The 25,315-nt window shown below is 37.3% G+C and overlaps 1 protein-coding gene across 1 annotated transcript in view; it reads right to left on the bottom strand.

Moving 5' to 3' along the window:
- ADGRG7 (adhesion G protein-coupled receptor G7) overlaps nt 1-25,315 on the bottom strand; it is an 87,777-nt gene that overhangs the window by 57,108 nt on the left and 5,354 nt on the right. Inside the window, exons 2-3 of the mRNA XM_090276088.1 lie at nt 14,023-14,136; nt 11,775-11,879 (exon numbers count right to left, since the gene is read on the bottom strand). Coding sequence (XP_090132214.1) covers nt 11,775-11,879; nt 14,023-14,136 — 219 coding nt within the window. The remainder of the gene's footprint in view (nt 1-11,774; nt 11,880-14,022; nt 14,137-25,315) is intronic.

Genomic DNA, 25,315 nt, shown 5'->3' on the forward strand with positions numbered 1-25,315 from the left:
TTTGAACCCCGGTTTCCTTCTCTTCGCCATTGGTTTTGTGTGGATTTTCCTTTATTTCACTTAGCATAGCCTTCACTTCTTCTCCTATGCGTTTGCTATACTCAAGCATATCTGTCAAGCCTGTGGCATCTTTATCACCAGTGTTTTGAATTCTGCATCTGTTAGGTTGTCTATCTCCTCATCGCTTAGTTCTCCCACTGCAACCTTGATCCATTTCCCCTTTTGGGCCATACTTCTCTGTTTCCTCATTCTGACAGGCTCCCGTGTTTGTTTGCCTTCATGTCCCAGGTAGAGCTGTCGCTCCTGTTATGTTGTAAGGGATGGAGCCTTAGGTACTCATCAGTACAGGGCAACCTGTTTCACCACGTTGTGGTGCTGTATGTGGGGGAGGGGTCTGAGAGGGAACAATGCCGCCTGCCCAGCACTTGCCCCTTTTCCAGGCACCTCTCCCACTTCTGCACAGGACTGGTGCCACTCTAGTTGCTGTACTGGTGTCATTCCCAGTGTGAGTGAGTCTGCGGACATTCTAGGACCATGGGGTCCCTTTAAACAAGCAGACTCTGCTGAGACCAGCAGTTTTTGCCTCCACCCCAACCCCCACTGGTCTGCACAGTCAGAAGCAATGAGGCTTGATTTTCCCCAGTGCTGGGACAGTGAGCTTCAAGGTCCATTGAGGATCTGGGAACGCTCCCCAGGTGTTCCTCCTGACTTTTTGAAACGTGACTGTGCTTTCTGCCAGCCTGCCGCTGCCACCACTGCTGCCACCACCACACTGCATCCTCTCCACCCTGGCTCCGCCCCTCCTACCTGTCTGGATGAGTATTTCTTCTTTATATCTTTGTTTGCTGGACTTCCATGCAGTTTGATTTTATGGAACTTTTTGTTGTTTCTAGTTTTGAGGTAATTGTATTCTTTCTTAGTTGTGGAGGGAGATGCAGTGTGTCTGTCTATGCCTCCATCTTGGCTTGAAGTCCTGTTTATTCTTTCCTTTATATCCCTTGCTCTATGAGATACATTGACAAAAATATTGTTGCATAAGATATCTGAAATTTTACTGCCTATGTTTTCCTCTAGGACTTTTATGGTGTCACAGCTTATGTTTAAGTCTTTTATTTATCTTGAGTTTATTCTGGTGTATGGTGTAAGTTGGTGGTCTAGTTTCTTTTTCTTTTTCATGTACCATTCCAGTTCTGATACCATTTGTTGAAGACGTTATTTTTCCTTCATTTTATGCTCCTGCCTCCTTTTTCAAATATTAATTGACCATAGACACATGGGTTTATTTCTGGGCTCCCTATTCTGTTCCATTGATCTATGTGTCTGTTTTCATACCAATACCAGACTGTCTTGATTACAGTGGCCTTGTAATATAGTTGGATATCAAGCATTATGATGATCCCTCCTCCTTTGTTCTTTCTTTGATCACGCAGGCTGTTCAGGGTCATTTTTGTTTCCATATAAATTTTTGAAATATTTGTTCTAGATCTGTGAAAAATGTCATTCTTATTTTAATAGGGATTGTGTTGAATCTATAAATGCTTTGGGTAGTATGGACATTTAATGATGTTAATTCTTCCAATCCATAAACACAGTATATGCTACCATTTATTTGTATCTCCCTTAATTTATTTCTTCAGTGTTATGTAGTTTTCTGAGTACAGGTCTTTTACCTCCTTGGTTATGTTTATTCCTAGGTATTTTATTTTTCTTATTGCTATAGTAAATAGGATACCCCCCGCCCCCAGTTTCTGTTTCTGATATTTTATTGTTGTTGTACAAAAATGCCTTTGATTTCTGAATTTTGGCTTTGTATTTTACTATTTTTTGAAATTAATTTATTAGGTCGAGTAGTTTTTCAGTGGAATCTATAAGGTTTTCTATATACACTATCATGTCATTTCCAAATAGACAGTTTTACTTTCCCCTTTCCAATTTGGATGTCTTTTATTTCTTTTTCTTGTCTGATCACTGCAGATAGAACTTCCATCACTATGTTGAATAAAAATGGTGAAAGTGGACACCTTTGTCTTGTTCCTGATCTTATGGGGAAACTTTTTTGTTTTTGCCATTGAGTATGATGTTGGCTGTAGGTTTCTCATATATGGCCTTTATTATGTTGAGGAGTGCTTCCTCTGTTCGCACTTTGCTGTACTTTTTTTTATCATAAATGTGTGCTGCATTTTATCAAATGCTTTTCAGCATCTATTGATATGATCATGTGATTTTCATCTTTCATTTTATTTATGTGGTGTCTTATGCTTATTTATTTGTGAATATTAAACCATCCTTGCGTCCCTGGGATGAATCCCACTGGATCATGACGTATAATCTTTTTAATATGTTGCTGGATCTGGTTTGCCAATATTTTGTTGGGGATTTTAGCATCTATGTTATTCAGCAATATTGGTCTGTAGCTTTCTTTTTTTGTCATGTTTTTACCTGGTTTTTGAATTGGGATGACACTGGCCTCATACAAAGAGTTTGGGAGTTTTCTCTCTTCTTGAATTTTTTGGAAGTTAACTCTTTCCTAAATGTTTAGTACAATTTTCTTGTGAATCTGTCTGGTCCATGGCTTTTGTGTGTCAGGAGTTTTTGAATTACTGCTTCAATTTTACTAGTTGTTATCAGTCTATTTAGGCTTTCTGCTTTTTCTTGATTCAGTTTTAGAAGACTATATGTTTCTAGAAATTTGTCCATTTCACCCATGTTGTCAAAGTTCTTGGCATATAGTTGCTCATTTCTTACAATCCTTTGTATTTTTGTGGTATCAGTTGTTATTTCTCCTCTTTCATTTTTAATTTTACTTATTTAGGTCCTCTGTTTCTTTTTTCTTTCTTGATGAGTCTAGTTAAAAGGTTGTTGATTTTGTTTATCTTTTTAAAGAACCAGATCCTGGATTTATTGATCCTTTGAATTGTTTCTTTACTCTTTATGTCATTTAATTCTGCTCTGATCTTGATTATTTCCTTCCTTCTTCTCGCTCTGGGTTTTGTTTGTTGTTGTTCCTCTAGTTCTTGTAGACGTAGGGTTATGTTGTTTATTTGAGATTTTTCAATTTTTTTTTAGGTAGACCTATATTGCTATGAACTTCCCTATCAGGATTGCCTTCACTGTGTCCCATAGATTTTGGGCTGTTGTGTGTTAATTTTTATTAATTTCCATAAACTTCTTGATTTCTTCCTTTATGTAATTGTTAACCCACTCATTATTTAATAGCATGTTATTCATTCTCCATGAATTTGAATGTTTCTGAGTTTTTTCCTTGAGGCTGGTTTCTAGTTTCAAGGCATTGTGATCTGAGAAGATGCTTGATATAATTTCAGTTTTCTTGAATTTGTTGAGGCTTGTTTTGTGTCCTACCATGTGTTCTATCTTTGAAAATGTTCCATGTGCATTTGAAAAGAATGTATATTTTGCTTCTTTGGGGTGAAGAGTTCTATATAAATCAATTAAGTCCATTTGATCTAGTGTGTTGTTCAATGCCTCAATATCCTTGGTGTTTCTTTGCTTTGAAGATCTATCTATTGTTGATAATGGGGTGCTAAAGTCCCCTACTATGAGTGTGATACTATTGATATCCTTTTTGTAGTCTTCTAGTATTTTCCTTATATATTTGGGTGCTCCTATGTTGGGTGCATATATGTTTACCAGGGTTATATCTTCTTGATGGATTGTTCCCTTAAGTATTATGAAATGCCCTTCTTTGCTTCTTTTTATGGCCTTTGCTGTGAAGTCTGTTTTGTCTGATATAAATATTGTTACCCCAGCTTTTTTTTTCATGTCCGTTTGCCTGTAATATTTTTTTCCATCCCTTCATTTCAGTCTGTATAAATCTTTTGTTTTGAGATGTGTCTCTTGTAGATAGCATATATGTGGATCTTGTTTTTGTACCCATTCTGCTACCCTATGTCTTTTGATTGGAGCATTTAATCCATTTACATTTAAGGTTATTATTGACAGGTATTTATTCATTTCCCTTTGTACCTGTGTTTCTCTCCCTCTCTCTTTTTCTTCTTTTTCTTAAAGCATTTCCTTTAGCATGTCTTGCAATGTTGGTTTGGTGGAGATGTATTCTTTTAGTCTTCCTTTGTCTGGGAAACTCCTTATTTTACCTTCCATTTTGAATGAGAGCCTTGCTGTGTAGAGTAGTCTTGGTTGTAGGCCTTTGTTTTTCATTGCTTGAAATGTTTTTTGCCATTCTCTTCTTGCTTGTAGCGTTTCTGTTGAGAAATCAGTTGATAGCCTTATTGGAGCTCCCTTGTATGTTATTTGCTGTTTTTCTCTTGCTGCTTTTAGGATTCTCACTTTGTCTTTGAATGTTGCCATTTTAATTATGATGTGCCCGGGAATGGGCCTTTTGGGGATCATCTTCATTAGGACCCTCTGTGTTTCCTGGACTTGCATGACTTTTTCTCTCATCAGGTTAGGAAAATTTTCTGTTATTACTTTTTCAATCAGGTTTTCTATCCCTTGTTCCTCTTCTTCTCCTTCTTGTATCCCTACGATTCTAATGTTGCTTCACCTCATGTTGCCCCGCAGTTCTCTTAAACCCTCTTTAACTTTTTTAGTTTTTTTCATTTTGTTGTATTGTCTGGGAATTTTTTTCTACATTGTCCTCTAACTTACTGATCCGATCCTCTGCTTCATTTAGCCAGCTTTTGATTGATTCTACTGTGTTCTTCAGTTCAGAAATTGTATTCTTCATTTCTTCTTGATTCTTATTGATAGTTTCTATGTCCTTTTTTATGCTGGTATAGTTCTCAGTAAGTTCTTTGTAGCTTCCCTGGAATTCTTTGTAGTTTCCCTGAAGTTATTTGTAATTCCCCTGGAGTTTGTTGTAGTTTTCTTTGAGTTTGTCAAGTTCATTGAGCGTCCTTGTAATCATTCTTTTGAATTTCATGCTGATAGTTGGCTAATGTCTGTTCCATCTCTTTCTCTTTCTGGGGATTCCTCTTTTTCTTTCATGGGGAGGTTATTTCTGTGTTTCCCCATGTTGGATGCTTCTTGTTTGTTTTTGTTTCTTGGATTTGTCTGCTTTGATTTCCTGCTTCTGTGGTATGAGATTCTGTATAGGAGACCTGGGGGATTCAGTGGTGCAGTCTCTTTGATCTCCTGAGCTCTTGGGATGCCCTTTATGGCATTTGTTTAAGCTGTCTAGAAATAATTCATTTAATTTTTGGTGGAAACTTCCCTCTGGCTAGTTGATTGAGAGTCACTCTGCTCACCTTGTCTTGAGTTCTTTTGTGGAGGTGCTGTTAAAACATAAACACACAACCCAGGCAAGAAACCCACACCCTCAAAAATATCTTCCACCCACAATCACACTATTATTAGCAAATGAGCCAGTATTAATAGTGATGTAAAGAAGTTAAGACTATTACACTATATTAAAAACTGATGAGTTGTTTTAACTGATAGATGATTTTTGAGAGGGAAGGTGGTAGAATAATAGTAGTAGCAAGTAGGGTCAAGGCTGTGCATGACAGTAGGTAGTATTTACATTGTATGTTGAAAAAGGAAGGGAAGAATGCAGAATGAAGTGAGAAAGTGGAAGTGTATAGTATTAGGTTTATATAATAGCTATATGCTATATATTTAGTGTGAGAGGGAGGATAAACAAAACAGAAAAACAAACAAAAAAATTAAAGGAGAAGAATAGGAGGGAGAGAAGGTAGGAAACAGATCAAAGAAATATTTTTTTCTCCAGTACAACTTTTGTGTGCATTCTTCTTTTTCTGGATCCATACCTGGTCAAAATTCCATGAGTTTCAAATCTTTTCTGACTGGCTGGCTGTGAGATCTGGCTGGTTTCATTGGCTGCTTTTCTCTCACTCATGGGCCTGCTGCAACTTTCTGCTGTGAGCCACACTGAGTTGGGTCTCTCCCCACTTGTCCTGTGGCACCCTCCAGCAATCCTCAGGCTTGTCTAGCAACGCTGTTCTGCTGGCAAGCCAGTGCACAAGCCCCTAGTCCCTGCCCAGTTTTGGGTCCTGTCTTAGCTCCTTCTCCAAAAAAGTCTCTGTGTTGCCTCCAAGCTGCAGCACCATCCTGCATCCCTGGCTGGCAGTTCCTTATTGTGCGCTTATGCATACCGCTTGCCTGTCTGTTGTCCCTACCGAGTCTGTGTTTCTGCCGCAGCTTTCCTGTATGGGTCCCTCTCCATGGCTCAGTTCCGTTTTTTTTGTTTGGTGGAACTGTGATGTGAGTGTGCGCCCAGGGTGCAGGGTTTCCAGCCCAGGGTTGCCAGACAAGGGAGTCCCTACCTAGACTCAGTTCATACAGTTTCTCACAGTCTGGGCTGTTCACTGTCTTCCCACACCTCTTGTTGTTTCAACAAAACCTTCTCGATGACCCCTTCTGGGACTTTGCTGGTTCCAGCGCCTATGGCAAGGGGAAGTTTCTAAGCAAATCCCAGCTAATGGGCTGGTCTGCAGCTGCCCCTTTTGGGTGTGGTGCGGCAGAGGCTACAGGGCTGGGTGGCCCAGCAACTCCTTTTGAGAGCATGGGTGATCTTTCTGCCCTCCTTCACGCTGCTCCCACACTCCCTTCCTTGTTCGTGCTATCTGAAAATCTGCACCCCCTCCTCTCCATGTTTGTACTCCAAGTTCTTCCTCGTTGGGAGCAAGCAGACAACACTGCTACCTACTCTGCCGCCACCTTCCCCTCTCTGTCATTTCTTTTTCAATCAGGTTTTCTATCCTTTGCTCCTCTTCTTCTTCTGGTATCCCTATGATATGGATATTATTACATTTCATGTTGTCCTGCAACTCCCTGAAGCTATCTTTATTCCTTTTCAGTCTTTTTTCATTTTACTGCTCTGTCTAAACATTTTTTTCTACTTTATCCTCTAGCTTGCTTCTCCAATCCTTTGCTCTATTTAGCCTGCTTCAAATTCTTTCTACCATATTCTTCATTTCAGATATTGTATTCTTCATTTCCTCCTGGGTTTTATTGATAGTTTTTATGTCCTTTTTCATGATGGGTAGTCACAGTAAGTTCCTTGTAGCTACCATGAAGTACTTTTTAGTTCTCATTGAGCTCACTGAACATCCTTATAACAATTATTTTGAACTCAATGTATGATAGATTGCTTGCCTCAATTTCATTTAGCAGTCTTTCTGGGGATTCATCCTTTCCTTTTGATTGGGAGTTATTTCTTTGTATCCCCATTTTAGGTGCCTCTTCTTGTTCATTTATGCTTCTTAGATTGATCTGCTTTGACTCCCTATCTTTGTGATGTGACCTTCTGTGGTAGGAGACCTGTGGAATTCAGTGGTGCAGCCTCCTTGATCTCCTGAACTTGATGCTCCCGGGTTGCCCTTTATGCCATTTATATGGGATCTCTGATTGCTATTGAGTTTGGTTGTTGGGCCATTCTTTGGCTGGTCCTTCCCTCTTGCTGGCTGACTGAGAGTCACTCCACCCAACATGTCTTATATGCTGCTGTACAGGTGCTGCCAGAACAAAAACAAACAGCCCAGGAAACAAACCCACACCTCCAAAATAACACCCACCCACAATTACACTATCTACAGCCGATGAGCCAATATTAAGAAAGATGTAAAGAGATTAAGACTATTATAAGTAAGGAAAAATGAATATGAGATGACTAATTGAAAGAAAAATGATTTTGAGAGGGTAGAGGGAAATGCAATAATAAAAGTAGGGAATAAAGACAAGATGAAGAGAGAAAGTAAAATTTACATCATAAATAAAAAAGAGGGAAAAGGGTAGAATGGGGTAAAAGAAGGGAAACATATAGTATTAGATTTAAACAGAAATTATATATATATGGATGGAGAAGAAAAAAACAAATTGGAGAAAAAGACCTACCACAGCACTATCAACAACAAATGAGAAAAGATGAATATAGAAGGGATGTGAATAAGAGGGAAGAAAATAAGAAAAGAAAAGCTTAAGAAATGTCTAGAGGAATGAGGAGTGGTTTGGGGAGGATAGAGGGAAAATAAATACTAAAAGTGAGGAATAAAAACAAGGCTAAAGCATGAAAAAATTATAACTTAGAATGATAAGAAAGAAAGGGCAGGAGAAAAGCAACATAAAGTAGGAAAGGGGAATGGTAAAATTTGATATTTGAAATACAAAAATAGTGAAGATCTAGAAATAAAATTGAAGAATGCAACAACAACCACCTTATCCACAACCAACAAGCAATATTGATAAAGGTGGAGAGAGAATAAGGGTGTTCTAAGAATGGTAAAAAAAAAAAAATGTTAGATTACTAATGCCAAGAAAAATGGTTTTGAGAGGCTGGAAAAATGGATAAATATTAAGAATGCAGAATGGAAATAAGTCATAGCAAGAGAGAAAATAAAATTTTAAATGAAAAGAATAAGAGGAAAGAAGAAGGTAAAGTGGAGTAAAAGAAGGGAGGAGCCAAATATGAAATTTGAAATCATCTATAATATAAAAACTAGTGACCTAATAATAGGCACAAACTTGAAGGACAAGAAATGAATGTTATAAAACTATGCAGGAGAGAAAATAAAGCAAAGCATGAAGAGGACTGTGGTGGAATTCATCTCAGTAGAATCTAGTTTCATCATGGTTTTCTCTTTCAGGATCCACCCCTGGTGATGTCAGATGATGTCCCAGTCTGGCCCTAGGCAGCCTGTTTGAGACTACCAGCAATCCATAGTGTATGACTGTCTCCTTCAGTTGTTAAGCTAGCCCATTTGTAATCAGCAGTTAGGCTTAAGCACCACAGGGTGGGGCAGAGCAATTCCTGTGGGCAGGGCTATTGCTTCCCCTCAGGCTGATGCCACTTGGAGGGGATTGCTCTGCCTGAGCAAGATGGCTCCTCCAGCATGGGGAATGACTCAGCACAGGGATATTATTGGCTATTCCCTCAATTCTCCGCTCAAAGCCACCATCCCCAGACTCTCTTCAGGCATCTCTAGTTCTCTCTGCCCTCCCTCTGCCATAGCCCCAGGTAAATGGCTGCAAACAAAATTTTGTACGTTGGCTATTTAAGAGGCTCTCTGTGTCTCCAGTCATCTCTCCCTGACAGACAGAAACCCTGCCATTTTTCATAGCTAAATGTTATCTGGGTTCCTTCCTGGCTCTGGTGCTGTAGGCTGGAGAGCCTGGCTTGAGGTCAGACCCCACATTTCTCATGGGGAACCCCAGGCCTCTGAAATTTCCCTCCAGCATTTCAGCTGTTGCCTGTGGGAGTCCAGCCAGTCCTCTTCTGCCTCCTTCACACTCTGTACCAGTCACAATGTGGTGAAGTGATTTCTTGTGTCTGTCTGTGGTTATAAGGCTTCTCTCCAGCTGTTGTTCAGTTGGTTATTCCAGATGATTTATCTACAATTCATCTGTAATTCTAGATTGGTACAGAGAGGAGATTAGTGTATATTCCACTCACTCCTTTGCCACTTTTGATCCTCCTTGTCTTGATTTTTAAATCTGGGATTCAAAAGACCAGTTGACTATTCCCTTCTTTTGAAGTCTGCAAGGAAGATTTGCCTTCCAACAATGAGGAACAGGGCTTTAAATTGAATGTGATGAGAAAATACTAAGCTGAGAGAAAGAACTAGTATGAAATTCCTACTATACATTGAATCATAAGTTGAATCATAAGTTGACCTTTCCCTCTTTTTTCCAAATCTGGATAATACCTGAAAGACAAGGAGTTCTTTTGTATTGCAGCACCTTTTAGGTATTTGGTTGGCTCTCAGTAAATGTTGAATCATTGGATTTATTTCCTAGGATTATCACTTGAGCATACTTACCCTAGTATCCTTCTATGGCTAATACTTAAGTGGCTTTTAATAGATAAAATCACCTTCAGCTGTCATTAGAGGGATAGTTGATCAGAAGATCAAACTTTCCTCAGGAACAGCTTTGGGTGGCTGCTTCTTGGATAACAACTAGAAACACTGAAATTAGATATTGCTTGTACAATGACTAAAGTAGAAGGTTAAAGTCACTCTTAACTTATATGATGGCTCCACCTCTGCACTGTGACATAATAAAAATTTCAAACATATACATAGAATTTTATTTTTTAAGTAGCCATATTTCCAATGCATTCTTTCCTCTTTGTTTACCCACTCAAAATCAATGAAAATTAGTTTGCTCGTTCACTATATAAAATTGATTAATTGAAAGTAATTCTTAATATAAAATAAAAGCAAATTTGCCAATAGTTGGAATCTATAGTTTAAAAATTAACTCATGTTCTCAATCTGAAATTCAAAGGTATGTGTAATAAGCATTTTCATAGTAGTTGCTTAGAAAATAAAATAAATAACCAATTGAAAGATACGATTCTCTTGTCCCCCAAAAGTAATATATATCAGACAAGCATTTTATCCCTTGATGGGCATATCAGTAAAATTTTTACTCTTCTTGACTAATAGCACACAGTTATATTTTTTATAAATTATTAGGAAATACTTAAGGCATACAAAACATATAAAAATAAGATAACAGGTATCCATAGACATATCACAGAGTATAAGAAATAAGTATCAATACAGTTGAAACCGCCCTTTTACCTCTGAGCTTTTAATTAAGAGGCTGAAAATACCTATGACAAGAGTAGTATCATGAATACTTGAGTAACAATGATATATAGGGTGGAACAAAAGTAAGGCTTACAGTTGTTTGTATGGAAAATAATACAACAATTAATAAATAATAATACAAGAATAAACTCTGTTTCATGTACTCACAATTGTAAACTTATTTTCGCCTCACCCTGTATGTAGGCACAGGCAATTTGGATTCTGCAAATGGAATGACGATCTACATAATCTCTTAGAATTAATAAGGTAAAAAAAGCACATAGGAAAGAGCAGTACATGAAATTTATTTAGTGCTGTGAAAAACCCTTGGCATACACAAAAATAAATATCTAAATAAAATGTGAAATTTCACCCAGGGACATTACTGACAGAAGTTCTATCACACATTTTCACAAATGATCTAAAATTGCTTGTGTTATTGAGGTATCCCCTTTTGAATTAAATGGATGATAACCTACAGGAATATGTGAGAGGTAGGAAGATTGGTCAGATGAAAGTCAGTGCAAACAAAGGACAAGTAAAACATTCAGGAAAAATCATTGGCTTAATGGGCTCCAAGCTGTCAGGAAAGGGATCTATGAATTTCTAAGGACTACTTTAAAAAGATACTGCTCAATCAAGTAAGCTATTAAAATCCTGGCTATCATTAGGGAGCATATTAGAAATAGAAAATATTATTTTTTCCTTTATTTTTGAAATACCTCAGTGCAAACAAGGTTATCATGCTTCAAGAAAAGTGTGATAAAGCAGAGAATGTTCCAAGATGGATAACTAAAATGACCAAGGAGATGAAGGACTCCCAGCTGTGGACAGACTTAACCATGCATCTCTACCTAGAAAGATGAAGTCTGAAAAATAGTGATGGTATAAATCAATACTGTGGCTAATTTTTTTAATTAAGACAAATTATATAACTTAAAAAACAGATGTTAACCTGACCAAATTCCAGGAGATAGAGTAAGCTGGAAAAATAAACCAATTGAAGAAGTAGTAAAAGGAATTTACAACTGATTCATATTAAAATTTTCAGGAAAATTAGAATTATGTGCAGTAACACCCTAAAATTTAAACATTGACATCATAAAAGGGAGCCAAACCCTGCTACAAAGCTTTTGTTGATGCCTCTTCCAGGGACCTAATACTAGTTGGAGGAATGATGGGTATGACCCAGTATAGTGATTTATATACTTAAACAGGGGCAATGTTTAGAAAATCACTTACCATTTGAAGTGTTCATTTCACATTTTTGAGAGGAAGAGCCATAACTTCCCACTGGAATTCGGCCAAAACAAAACCCTTCATAGGTACTGTTTTCACAGAAATTAGCTACAATTAAAAAAAACATTTTTTTCATTTTAAATTATATTTTTCTTGTTTGAATTTCAAGTCAGATAAAAATCAAAGTTCAAAACCTATCCAGTATAAGCTGAAAATTAATAGAAAACTTATAGGACCCACTGGCCCACCAGGATCTTCATACTTTTTTTATCTGGTTAAGTTACTACCATTAAAATAATTAGTATGTTAGATAACAGGTTCCAATTAAAATGTGCACAATAGAGCCCTGACTAGTGTGGCTCCGTTGATTGGGCATTGCTTTGCAAAAGCAAAAGTTTGCCAGTTTGAATCGAGTCGGGTCACATGAATGTGCAGTTTTGATCCCCAGTCGAGGCATGAATGAGGGGCAACTGATCAATGTTGCTCTCTTACATCAATGCTTCTCTCCCTCTTATTTTTCCTTCCTTCCCCTCTCTCTAAAAATAAATAAAATCTTTTTAAAACGTGCACAGTACTTGGTAGAGTGGGATATGATCACTAACACATCATCAAGAATAGTGTATCAGGTAGACTTCCGGTAAAGATGGCAGTGTAGGCAAACATGGCTCACTTCCTTGCACAATCACATCAAAACTACAACTAAAATATAGAACAACCATCACTCAGAACCTTCAGAAATTGAGTTGAATTGAAAGTCTGACAACTTTGAAATTAAACCACATTCATCCAGACTGGTAGGAAGGGAGCAGATGCAGGAAGGACTGGTCCCACACCAATGTGTGGTGGATAAAAATTCAGAAGGGATATCTCAGGAGTGAGGAATCAGAGCCTCACACCAGACCCCCCAGCCCAGGGTTCCAGTGCCATGAGGGTAAGTCCCCACACCTGCTGGCTGTAAAAACCAGTGGAGATTGAGTCAGTGGAAGAAACTGCTGGAGCACCAAGCAATTCCTCTTAAAGAACCTACACACAAACTTACTCAGACTCACTCCCTGTCAGCTCCAGCACCACGATAGCAGCTTGAAAGACACCAGTGGCATACAGGGAGAAACTGACGTGTCTGGCATCAAGGTGAGCAGAGGCCATTGTTTCTTTTCTAAACCCTCCCCCCACAGATCTGGCAAGCAGGTGCCATATCTGAGACTCTATCAACCTAGCTAACACCATTTGACCCACCTTGGAGCTCCCCAGAGACTCAGCCCCACCCAATTTATCAGCCCATCCAAGCTGCTTTTCCACATATGGCTGGTCTTGGCTCATACTTCACAATTTCTTAAATCCTATCAAAAAAAGCAACAGCTGGCCACAGTGAGCTCCAGGCCTGGCACTAGCAGCAGGCAGCCTAGATCACAAGTTGGCTTCGCCTGGGAATCTCTAAGCATATATAGTAGTCCCTCTCTATATCGTGGTTTACTTACTGCAGTCTCACTGTATCATGGGATTTTTTAAAACCTATGTTATATTTAATTATTTATCGCAGATTTTTCACTATATCGCAGGATTTTGTGGTACTGTGTATGTATGTTGTTAAAGTTACGTAGGTTTAAGAGTGTAGAATATGTTTAAGAACATAAGTAGTGTTTATAAAAGTGTGGAAAAGGTTAATAAGGGACTGAGAACAGTTTATAAGTGTGTGAGAAGGGTTTATAAAACCTTAAAATATATATAAATACTAAAATAAATGTAAGATTCCTACTTCATAGATTTTCACCTATTGCGGGGGTGGGGGGTGTCTAGAATGAATACCCGTGATAAGTGAGGGAATACTGTACTTAAATAGAAAAATGCATCTTGATTTCAGAAAAATTCAATGTGATAGATGGTAAATGTATTAGAAATGTGTTAGAACTGAAATGACGTGATATGGCTTACCACCAGATGAAAGGATCTGAGAAAACTCTATCACATTTGACACTGCATCCAACAGGGAAAGCAATAGTGAGTTTACGAAGAAACTTGACAGTTAGGAAACAGACAGGGTATATTAAACATACAGGTAAATAGCACCAGAGCTCAGCTATTGAGCTAATATAGAAGCCATCATTATTTTACCCATTGTTTCTATAATCATTAACAGAAGTTTCAAGAAGCTTTGTTGCTGTCCTTATTAACACAAGGGTCACCTAAACTTCACACCGTTGTCCATGTCCATGTCCATGTCCATGTCCTAGTATAATCCCAAGATTCTTACCCATTGTACATCTCAATCCTTTCCACTCTTCTGAACAAATGCATCTGCCATTTTCCCAGGTTCCACCATTCCTGCAGAACCCTGTGGGGATGCTTGATGGGGGTGCAAATGTTCCTAAAAATAAATACATACATACATACATATATACAAAAATAGCAGAATAATATATGAACTGGCTGATTAGTTTCTCTTTTTGGTTCTGTGGCCTTTAAGTTCTATATGTAAAATCACTACTTTGAGTAGCATTGCTTAGATAAATTCTTTGTAATATCATCACAGGTAAAGAATGTTAACTAAGCATTATAGATAATTACAAACCATATTTGAAAGACACAGCACCTTAACCAAGAAGATTAGAATTTACTTAAGGAAACATGAGATTATATAGATGATAGACAGACTAACCAACTCAACATCCAAATTTGTAAATGCTGTAGGAATATAGAATAGAGATGTTGAGAACAGAAGTAACCTATCCAGGCAAGACTTTCCAGAAGAGGTGGTATTTGAATAGAATTTTAAGACTAAATCTAGAAAAGCCAAATGCAAATAAATAGCCCAAGGAGGCAGGATACAAAGTACCAAATACAAAAACATGGAAAGTTCTGATATGTCCAAAGAACAAAGAAAAGCTTAATATATCAGGAGCACAGCTTCTATGTGGAGCAATAGCAAGACATAGATTGGATTTTTTAAGATCGTTTTTCTATTACAGTTGTTGCACTTTTCCCCCCATTGCTTCCCTCAACCCCATCCACCCCTTCTCCCACAGTCAATCCCCACCCCGTTGTCCATGTCCCTGGGTCATTTATACTAGTTCCTTAACTAGACCCTTCCCCTTCTTACCCACCTTCTCTCCTTCCCCCCTACCCCCGATAACTTATTCTGTTCCTTGTTCAGTTTTGTTCATTTGTTTGTGTTCATTAGTTTCCTGTATCAGGTGATATCATATCGTATTTTTCTTTCATTGCCTGGCTTAATTAAGCATAATTCTCTCTAGTTCCATCCATGTTGTCGCAAATGGTGGGAGTTCCTTCTTCTTTCTGCTGCATAGTATTCCATTGTGTAAATGTACCACAGTTTTTGATCCACTCATCTACTGATGGGCACTTAGGCTGTTTCCAGCACTTGCCTATTGTAAATAGCACTGCTATGAGCATAGGGATTCATAAGTTCTTTTGAATTAGGGTTTCAGGATTCTTTGGGTATAATCCTAGCAATGGAATTGCTGGATCAAAAGGCAGTTACATTTTTAGTTTTTTGAGGAAACTCCATGCTGTTTTCCACAGTGGCTGCACCAGTTTGCATTCCCATCAGCAGTGCAGTAGGGTTTCCTTTTCTCCACATCCTCGCCAGCACTTGTTGTTTGTTGATTTGTTGATGGTGGCCATTCTGACAGGTATGAGAAGGTATCTCATTGTGGTTTTAATTTACATCTCTCTGATGGCTAGTGATGTTGAGCATTATTTCATAGGCCTATGGACCCTCTGTATGTCCTCTTTGGAGAAGTGTCTGTTCAGGTCCTTTGCCCATTTTTTAATTTGGTTTGTCTGTCTTCTTGGTGTTGAGTCATATAATTTCTTTATATATTTTGGGGATCCATCCTTGTCTGAGGTATCATTGGCAAGTATGTTCTCCCATACGGTTGGTTCCCTTTTCATCTTTAAAAAAAAATAATTTATTTATTTGTTTGCTTATTTATTTATTTAATTTTAGAGAGAGGGGCAAGGAGAACGAGAGGGAGAGAAACATCACTGTGTGTTTGCCTCTCACTTGCGCCCCCAACTGGGGACCTGACGTGCAACCTAGTCATGTGCCCTGGCTGGGAATCGAACCAGCGACACTTGGCTCACAGGCCGACACTCAATCCACTGAGCCACAGCAGCCAGGGCTCCCTTTTCATCTTGCTGATGTTTTCTTTTGCTGAGCAGAAACTCTTTAGTTTGATGTAGTCCGATTTGTTTATTCTTTCCTTTATTTCCCTTGCTGGAATTGGGCATATAAAATATATGAAGAAATAATGGTCAACAAATTTCAAATTTGGCTAAGAACTTTAACCTATAGATCCAAGAAGCTCAGTAAAGCACAAACAAAATAAATACGAGAAAAGCTACACTTGGACATATCATGGTCCAATTGCTGAAACTCAGAGATAAAGGGAAAATTCTGAAAGCAACCAACTACTGTCCCAGACAATTTTACCTGTGAATTAGGAAAGAAATGATACCAATCCTGTATGTTCTCTTTCAGAAAATAGAGAAAGGGATACACTTTTCAAATATTTCATAATCCTAGGATAATGCTGATACCTAAATATGATAAAGACATAACAAGAAAAGAAAATCACATACCAATTAACTTCATTTATACAGAAGCAAAGACCCACATAAAAATAGCAGCAAATTAAATCCAGCAATATATAAAATCTATAATGCATCATGAACAAGTGAGCTTTATCCCAGGAGTGCAAGGCTGGCTTAACAATAAAGAATCAATTTAATTCACCATATTTCAAAATAAAGGAAGAAAACTATATGATCATTTCAGTAAGTACAGGGGGCAAAAAACATCTGACAATTTTTTAACTCTCAGTAAACAAGGAATAAAATGGAACTTCTTCAAACCAATAAAATTCATCTGTGTTGACACTTTCAATAATATTATACTTAAGAGTGTAATAACAACTGCTTTCCCCCCTACGATTAACAGAAAAAAAAGTTTAATATAATTTCTCTAACCACTTTTATGCAGTATTGTACTGAAGATGCTAGTCAGTGCTATAAGCAAGGTAAGAGAAAAAAAAACCCAGAAAGTTAAGAAAGGAGGAGCCTTGGCCACTTGGCTCAGTTGGTTGGAGCATCTTCTCGTACACCAAAATGTTACAGGTTTGATCCCTGGTCAAGGCACATGAAGGAAGCAACCTATTGATGTTTCTCTCTTACACTGACACTTGTTTCCTCTCTCTCTCTCTCTCTCTCTCTCTCTCTCTCTCTCTCTCAGATCAGTAAACATATCCTCAGGTGATGATTTTTTTAAAAAAAGAAACAGAATTATCTTTTGTCTCACATGACATCATCAAATATGTTTAAAATCTTTTTTTTATTTTTTTATTTTTTGGTTATTCAATTACAGTTGTCCCATTTTCCCCCCATTGCTCCCTCCTCCCAGCCCATCCCTTCTCCCACAATTATATCCCTCCCCGTTGTCCATGTCCATGAGTCATTCATACACGTTCCTTGACTAGACCCTTCCCTTACTTTTCCCCCTTCTCTCCCTCCCCGCTCCCCCCTACTGACTACTATTCTAGTCTTTGCCCTTTTAGTTCGTTTGTTTGTGTTGTTCATTAGTTTCCTGTAATAGGTGACAGCATAACTTATTTTTCTTTCATTGCCTGGCTTATTTCGCTAAGCATAATTCTCTCTAGTTCCATCCATGTTGTCGCAAATGGCAGGAGTTCCTTCTTTCTTTCTGCTACATAGTATTCCATTGTGTAGATGTACCACAGTTTTTTGATCCACTCATCTACAGATGGGCACTTAGGTTGTTTCCAGCACTTAGCTATTGTAAACAGGGCTGCTATTAACATAGGGGTGCATAGGTTTTTTTGAATTAGGGTTTTAGGATTCTTCGGGTATAATCCTAGCAGTGGAATCACTGGTTCAAATGGCAGTTCCATTTTTAGTTTTTTGAGGTAATTCCATACTGTTTTCCACAGTGGCTGCACCAGTCTGCATTCCCACCAACAGTCCACTAGGGTTCCCGTTTCTCCACATCCTCGCCAGCACTTGTTGTTTGTTGATTTGTTGATGATGGCCATTCTGACAGGTGTAAGGTGGTATCTCATTGTGGTTTTTACTTGCAGCTCTCCAAATATGTTTAAAATCTTAAGGTGTCTCGAAAAGAGCTACTTGAATTAATAGATGAATTTAGCAAGGCTATGTGATGCAACATATATACAAAAAATTAATTAGTTCCATATAATAGCAATGGGAAAATAAAATTATAAAATCATTTTCATTTAAATTAAAACAAAATTCATAAAGTTTTTAGAAATAAATTTAACAAAATATGTGAAAGACCTCATTGAGAGAAAATCTTAAAGTGTCCATCTGTAGATGAATGGATCAAAAAAAATGTGATATATTTACACGATGGAATACTATGTAGCAGAAAGAAAGAAGGAACTCCTACCTTTTGCAACAATGTGGATGGAACTGGAGAGTATTATGCTTAGTGAAATAAGCCAGGCAGTGAAAGACAAATACCGTATAATATCACCTAATACAGGAACCTAATGAACAACACAAACAAATGAGCAAAATAGAACCAGAGGCATGTAAACAAGGAACAGACTGACAATGACTGGGGGGAGGTGGGATGGAGGAAAAGGGGGGAAATAAAGGGAAGGGTCTAGCCAAAGAAATAGTATAAATGACCCATGGACATGGACAATGGGGTGGGGATTGACTGTGGGGCGTAATAGGGGAGAGCAATAAGGGACAAATGGGACAATTATAATAGAAAAACAATTTAAAAATGAAGAAAAAAGATATTAGAAAAAACTAAAAAAGAATAAAATTTTAAAATGAGTCGCTGATAAAAAATAAAAACAGAACAAAGCAAAAAACATATAACTAAATGAAAACATATACCATGTATGTATATGAAACCCAAAGTTGTTAAGGTATCCATTACTTATAAGAATGCAAAAAAGCCCATTTTTTAAAATGCATAGAAGACTTAAATAGACACTTTACAGAAGATACATGGACAGGCACTAAGCACATGAAAATGCTCAGCATCTTAGTCATCAGATAAATGCAATTTAAAAGCACAGTGAAATATCATTCCACACCCCAGCAGTTTTTTAGCCACAATTACAAAACTGATCATGTCAAATGTTGCTGAAGATGTGTAACTGGGACTCTAGCAAATTGCTGCTGGGAACTTCAAATGGTACAACCATTTTGGAAAGCTGTGTGATGACAGATTCTTATAATGCTAAAGATACTCTTATCTATGACACAAAAATTTCATTCCTAGATAGATATGTAAAACAAATGGAAGCATACACCCACAAAGAGACCTGTAGAAGAATGTTTCTAGCACCTGTGGTGGATGTTATTGTATGTCACCTGAATCCTTCTTTTTTAGAACTGAAGCACTCATTCCTCCAGCTTTTTGGAATGTTGGCAACTGAGAACACTTAGCTGAGTTGTAGTCTAGAAATTGACCCAACTAAAGAAAGTCAGCTCATTCAAGATCCTCATACCACCATGCCATAATTGGTCAATGCCAGGAAATAAAGGTTCATCCTTCAGCTTTAATACCTCGAAGAATATTTTCCAAAGATAGCTGTACTACATATCCCTTCTCACTCTGCTAGTATGATGATAATACTTCTCTACTGAGAGGTGGGGTTTTTGTTCCCTCTCCTGGAATCAAGTGGATTTTTGTATCTGCTTCAACCAACACAGTGAGAGAAATAATGTTCTGTGACTTCCAAGCTAGATCACGAGAGGCAATATGGCTCCTACCTGGCTCTCTTTCACTCAGGATATGTGCCTTAGGAGACTTGAACCTACAGGTGACATGTAAAAAAAAACCTGGCTATTCTGAAATCTCCATGCTGGAGATATCAAGGAGAGAAAGTACACAGAGATATAGGAGCATGAGGAGCTTCAGCTGTTCCAATTTCTTAAATCTTTTCAGCCCAGACACCACATATGAGTGAAGAAGATTTTGAGATTACCTCAGTTCCAGTCACCATCTGAGGGCAACTTCACAAGAGATCCTAATTCAGAACTACCAAGGCATGCTATTTTGAAATTCTGGACCCAGGAACACCATGAAGGATAATAAATGATTGTTATTTTAAGCCACTATATTTTGGGGTGATTTGTTTGACAGCAATAGATATCTACAATACAGAGGGCAACTCTGAAGGACCAACCCAACTTCAGCTGTGTTACAGTTCAATTTTTCCTTTTACCCAATCCTTCTTTCGTCATTCCCCCACAAGTATTGACCCCAAGAGCATTCATTAAAATATTTATGCAGACAACTCTTCAACTTACAATTTCTTTTCCAGAGAACCCAGTCCTGGAAATTTTATTCATAAAAGAAGGAAAGAAGAAGAAGAAGGAGGAGGAGTAGAGGGAGGAGGAGGAGGAGGAGGAGGAGGGGGAGGAGGGGGAGGAGGAGGAGGAGGAGGAGGAGGAGGAGGAGGAGGAGGAGGAGGAGGAGGAGGAAAGAAGAAACCACCCAAATAGTTCATCAATAGAAGGCTGAATAAACAAGTTATGTTTTATCCATACAATGGCATATTGATTAAGTAATAATAAAAAAGCAATAAGCACAACATAGATGTATCTTAAAATATTATACGAATAAAAGTATTCAGATTATTAAAAAGAAAATGCTTAATGATTCTTTTTATATGAAGTTCAAAGATAGCTAAAGTAATGTATGGTGATAAAATTAAAAGGGTATTTTTTCAAGGGGTGGGGGGTAATGGGGGGAAGATTGACCTGCTAGGAATATGTACAGCTATAGCAGACACTAAACATAGCCTAACTGCTAATCAGATAAGCTTAAAACCTTACAGTAAGGGCTGTACCTTACTTCCTTTTACCCAACACATCATATCTGACTTTCAATGAAAAATTTCAAGACATGTTAAAAAACAAACAAACAAAAAAACCCACCACCACCAACAAAAAAACAAACAAATGCCACAGCCTGAAGAGATAAGCCAAGCATCAGAACCAGACTTATATATGAAAGAGATTTTGGAATTATCAGACTAGGGATTTTAAATAATTATGATACAATTAAAAAGTGGACAACATGCAAGAACAAGTGGGTAATATAAGCAGAGAGATGAGAACTCTTTAAGAATCTAAACCAAAAGAGCTAAGGTAGAAATAAAGATTGCCTTTGATGGGTTCATCAGTAGACTGGACATGACCTAGAAAAGAATCAGTGAGCTTAAAGATATGTTAGTAGAAACTTCCCAAACTACATAGAAAAGAGAAAAGAATGAAATATATAGCAGAATGTCCAAAAACTGGGGGACAGTGGCTAGACTGACAGGTCTCTATGGCTGCCACCTTGGCTCTGGCTGCATATGCCTATAGTACAAGCACCTTCTCTGTACCATCTTGGCTTCTACTGTGAGCATGCCCAGCTAAAGAACTTCTCCTGCTGTTTTATTCCTTCTGGTAATCATTCTTCCTGCCTGCTCCAGAGGGCAGGGGATACCCTGGGGAATAACTGTATTGTTCAATTCAGGTTCCTATTTTATTACGCTTAATAATGTCTGATTCCCTTTGCCCCCTTCCTTTATTAATACCTAGCTACCTACACTAACAAAAACAAAGTAGAATTCATCTTGAAATCAGTAACAGAAAATTTTCTGGAAAATTTCCCAAATATGTGGAAATTAAACAACATAGTTCTAAATAGTATGTGTGTTAAAGAAAACTCAAGAAAAAAATTTAAATGTTTTGAACTAAATAAAAAACAAAGTGAGTGAGATTCAGCAAAAGCAATGCGTACAGGTAAATTTATAGCATTGAATGTATGTATGAGAAAAGAAGAGAGATATCAGATTATTTATCTAAGATTTTACCTCAGGAAACTAGAGAGAAGATCGAATTTAGTCTAAAGGAAAAAGGAAAACAAATAATAAGAATTTAGGGCAGAAATCAATGAAGTTGAAAACAAGAAATTAACAGAGAGAAAAATGAATGAAACCAAAAGTTAGTTATTTGAAAAATCCATTAAAACTGACAAACCTCTAGCTAGTCTAACTGTGGGGGAAAAAAGAGAGAAAGCACAAAATACTAAAATCAGATATGAAAAAAAGGATCATCACTACTAATCCCATTAACATTAAGAAATAATAAAGAATTATGAATAACTCTATGTCCATGTATTTGATAACTTAGATAAAATGAACCAATTCCTCTAAGTGTATAGTTTACCAGACTCACATAAGGAGAAATAAATAATCAGAATAGGCCTATATTGATAAAGAAACTGAATTAATAATTAATAACCTTCCAAAACAGAAAGCACCAGACTCATATTCGTGATTTAAAAAAAAGCAAAACTCTTAGCAAAGTAAGAATATAGGGAATTTCATTCACTTGATACAGAATATCTACAAGAAAGCTACAGCTAACTTCATACTTAATTATGAGATATTAAATGCTTTTCCCTATGATTGAGATCATGGCAAGGAGGTTGGTTCCTTCTCACTATTCCTATTGAACATTATACTGAAAGTCCCAGCTAATTCAATAGAACAAAAAAAGGAAATAAAATGTATTCAGATTGGGAGAAATTACAAGTCTTTGTTTAGAGACGACCTAATTGTCTATGTAGAAAATCCCAAAGATTCACACACACACACACACAAGGAAAAAAAAAAAAACCACCAACAACAAACAAAACCCTGGAAATAACATGATCGTAGCACGATTGATTTTGAGATACAAGGTTAATATGCAAACATAAATTGCTTCTCACTAGGAGTTTCTGCACTGTACAGATAGGACAAATTTAGATTCTATACACTGGGGTTTTCATTACTCGTAGTGACTTTTCCCTCCCTATTCATGACCCTAAACAGATGATAGAGTTACTTCTCTGGGTAGTGAGAAGAACGTTTTTAATCTCTTTTTATGGTGAAGGCAACGCTTTAGAGCTTCAGTTGTTATGCCTCTGGCTCAGACCCAGCGTCCCCACTTCACGCAGGTACAAGTTTTGCCTCTTGTCCCCATGTATGCTTGGAAGCCACAAACCCCAGTCACTAGAGCTTATGCCAGTAGCTACTTGCTTTTATGGTATTAACTTTTCTCTTAGTTTCTGCAAGCTGGGATTTACTTTCAAGAAAGAAAGCCTGCTTATATATTTAAATTAGTTGTATTTTATTCACAGCCCTCTTATGTTTGCTAGTAGAAAGGAAACCCATCTGTATTTACTCAGTCTGCCTTTTTTGCTGTAAATCAGGAGTCATTCTTACACTCGAATATTTTGACTCCCTTTAGAGCACGGACCATGGCTTATATTTTTGGGTCCTTGCACAATGCCAGATGCATGGAAGGTACCCAACAAATGTGTGCTGACTGGCTTTTTTGCCATTTGCATTTTGATTGAGGAGATCAAGCCCAAGCTGAGCCATGCACTCTATTGTAATCACATTTTTAACACCTGGCTCCCTGGTTCAAGATCCTGCCCTCTGAAATACCTCACATAACAAAATTAGTATTGGTATTTTTAAGCCTCTGTGTTTTATGTAAAGAAGGTCATATTCAGAAAGATTAAATGCCTTGTTTATATTATATAATTAATTTTTATAATTATGGACTCATTGGAGTGACATTAGCTATTCATTAGCCCAACTTCCTTATTTTATATACAATACACACAGAGTACATTTTGATAAAGAGTAACATGATCCAGATCAATAATTAATTGATGGTTGATTAGGGACTAGAATTCAGATCTCTTGGTTACTAATCAAGTGCCCCTGCTCCCTCTCCATAGTTCTTGCCTTTACTTTCTATTTTCTTTAAGATTTTATTTATTTATTTTTAGAGAGAGGGGAAGGGAGGAAGAAAGACAGAAAGAGAAACATACATGTGTGAGAGATGTCAATAGGTTGCTTCTCACATGTGCCTCAATGTGGGACCAGGCCCACAACCCAGGCATGTGCCCTGACCAGGAATCGAACTGGTGATCCTTTGCTTTGCAGGACAATGCTCAACAAACTCAGCCACGCTCATCAGAACAATGCTTGCCTTTACCACAGGACGAGCAGGTGAGCACCAGCTTCTTTTTCTTGAAAATTCGTATACTGAAACATGTTTAATAGCAGTGTTTTCTTTTTTTATATAAAATTGGTATGATATCAATAACATTTCCTTACATTTTTTCAAATTGTAGTAAGACTTCCATAAATATTAGCCCTAATTTCAAACCTTTACTACACATTATGGAAAACTAAATGCAGAACATATGTGACACATACATCATACTGCTTGAGAAAATAACATAAAATATTAAAAATTCAAATGGAAAACATGAATTCCTTCTCCTAAACTAGACAAAATTAGAAACCAACTTGAACAGTCTAGTTTGATTAAGTGTGGGAATAAAAATATCTTTCCTTAGTCAAAGAAATTCCATCAGGAAACTCTAGTGTCTGATTAAGAGTCTTTAGGGGTTTAAAATCCAGGCACCTGTTATTTGCCCAGGCCATAAATTTGAAATATTCAGGTGAGGATAAAGTTTACTCTTCAATGAGAGAACAATGTTTAGGGAAGTTTAATCCACTGAGGAAAATTTCTAAACAAATAATTACATAAACAGTAATCTTTACTTAAGATAAAGGTTGTTCAATGTTAACTACTCAGATATTTCAGTAAACTGGTTAATACTTTAATAAACTTTTCCTCCATGGTATGGTGTAATATAAATATTAAAAAAAATAACTGCAGGAAGTTATGGCAGTTCTAGTCAATTGAACTTAATGATTAAACCTATTGTAGACTTTTCATTTGATAAATTGTTTCTTTCAATCCAAAGGTCTAATCTAGGTCAATAGCATCTATTCAAGGTATAATTCAGGGAATGGAGAAAACTATGCACTAAATTACCTAAAAATTCATAGATTAAAGTAGTAGCCAGCATTTACTGGTTACAGCATACTAGACATCATCTGAAACCTGTAAATGTATTAACTCATTTTATCCTCACAACAGCCCTATAAGGGAGGGTTTAATATTACCCCCATAACAGGAAAATTGAGACAAAAAAACAGTTGAGGAACTTGCAGAAATTTACTCAGCTAGTAAGTGCTGGCACTGTAATTTAACACAGGCAGTTTGGCTCCAAAGCTTTTTCTTCTCTCCTACTCTTGTACTTTCCCCCTGCCCCCAAACTCTAAGGTACACACTATTCACCACCATAGTCTATAGTATATCTTCTTCAATAACTTGTCTTATCAAAGATCCATGGATGCTGGTTGTATTCAGAATTTCAAGTAAATATATCTAATACCTGGAAATCAAGGAAAAATCCACTAAGCCAAAGTTCTAGCCCCTTAATTTAAGAAAGTGACTTTAGGGAGCATTTGAGACCTTGTTTCTTGGCAGTTGTCATCAGTTTTGGCTCAAATAAACTCATATAAATTCTCAAAAAAAATTGGCTTTAAAAATGGGATCAGCGATTTGAACATCATTAATGCTAAAGTTAAAATAATGCATGCCCCTTGGCCAATTAC

This window comes from Furipterus horrens, unplaced genomic scaffold (assembly GCF_987537825.1).
Source record: "Furipterus horrens unplaced genomic scaffold, mFurHor1.1.pri manual_scaffold_1, whole genome shotgun sequence".
In the NCBI taxonomy this organism is placed as follows: domain Eukaryota; kingdom Metazoa; phylum Chordata; class Mammalia; order Chiroptera; family Furipteridae; genus Furipterus; species Furipterus horrens.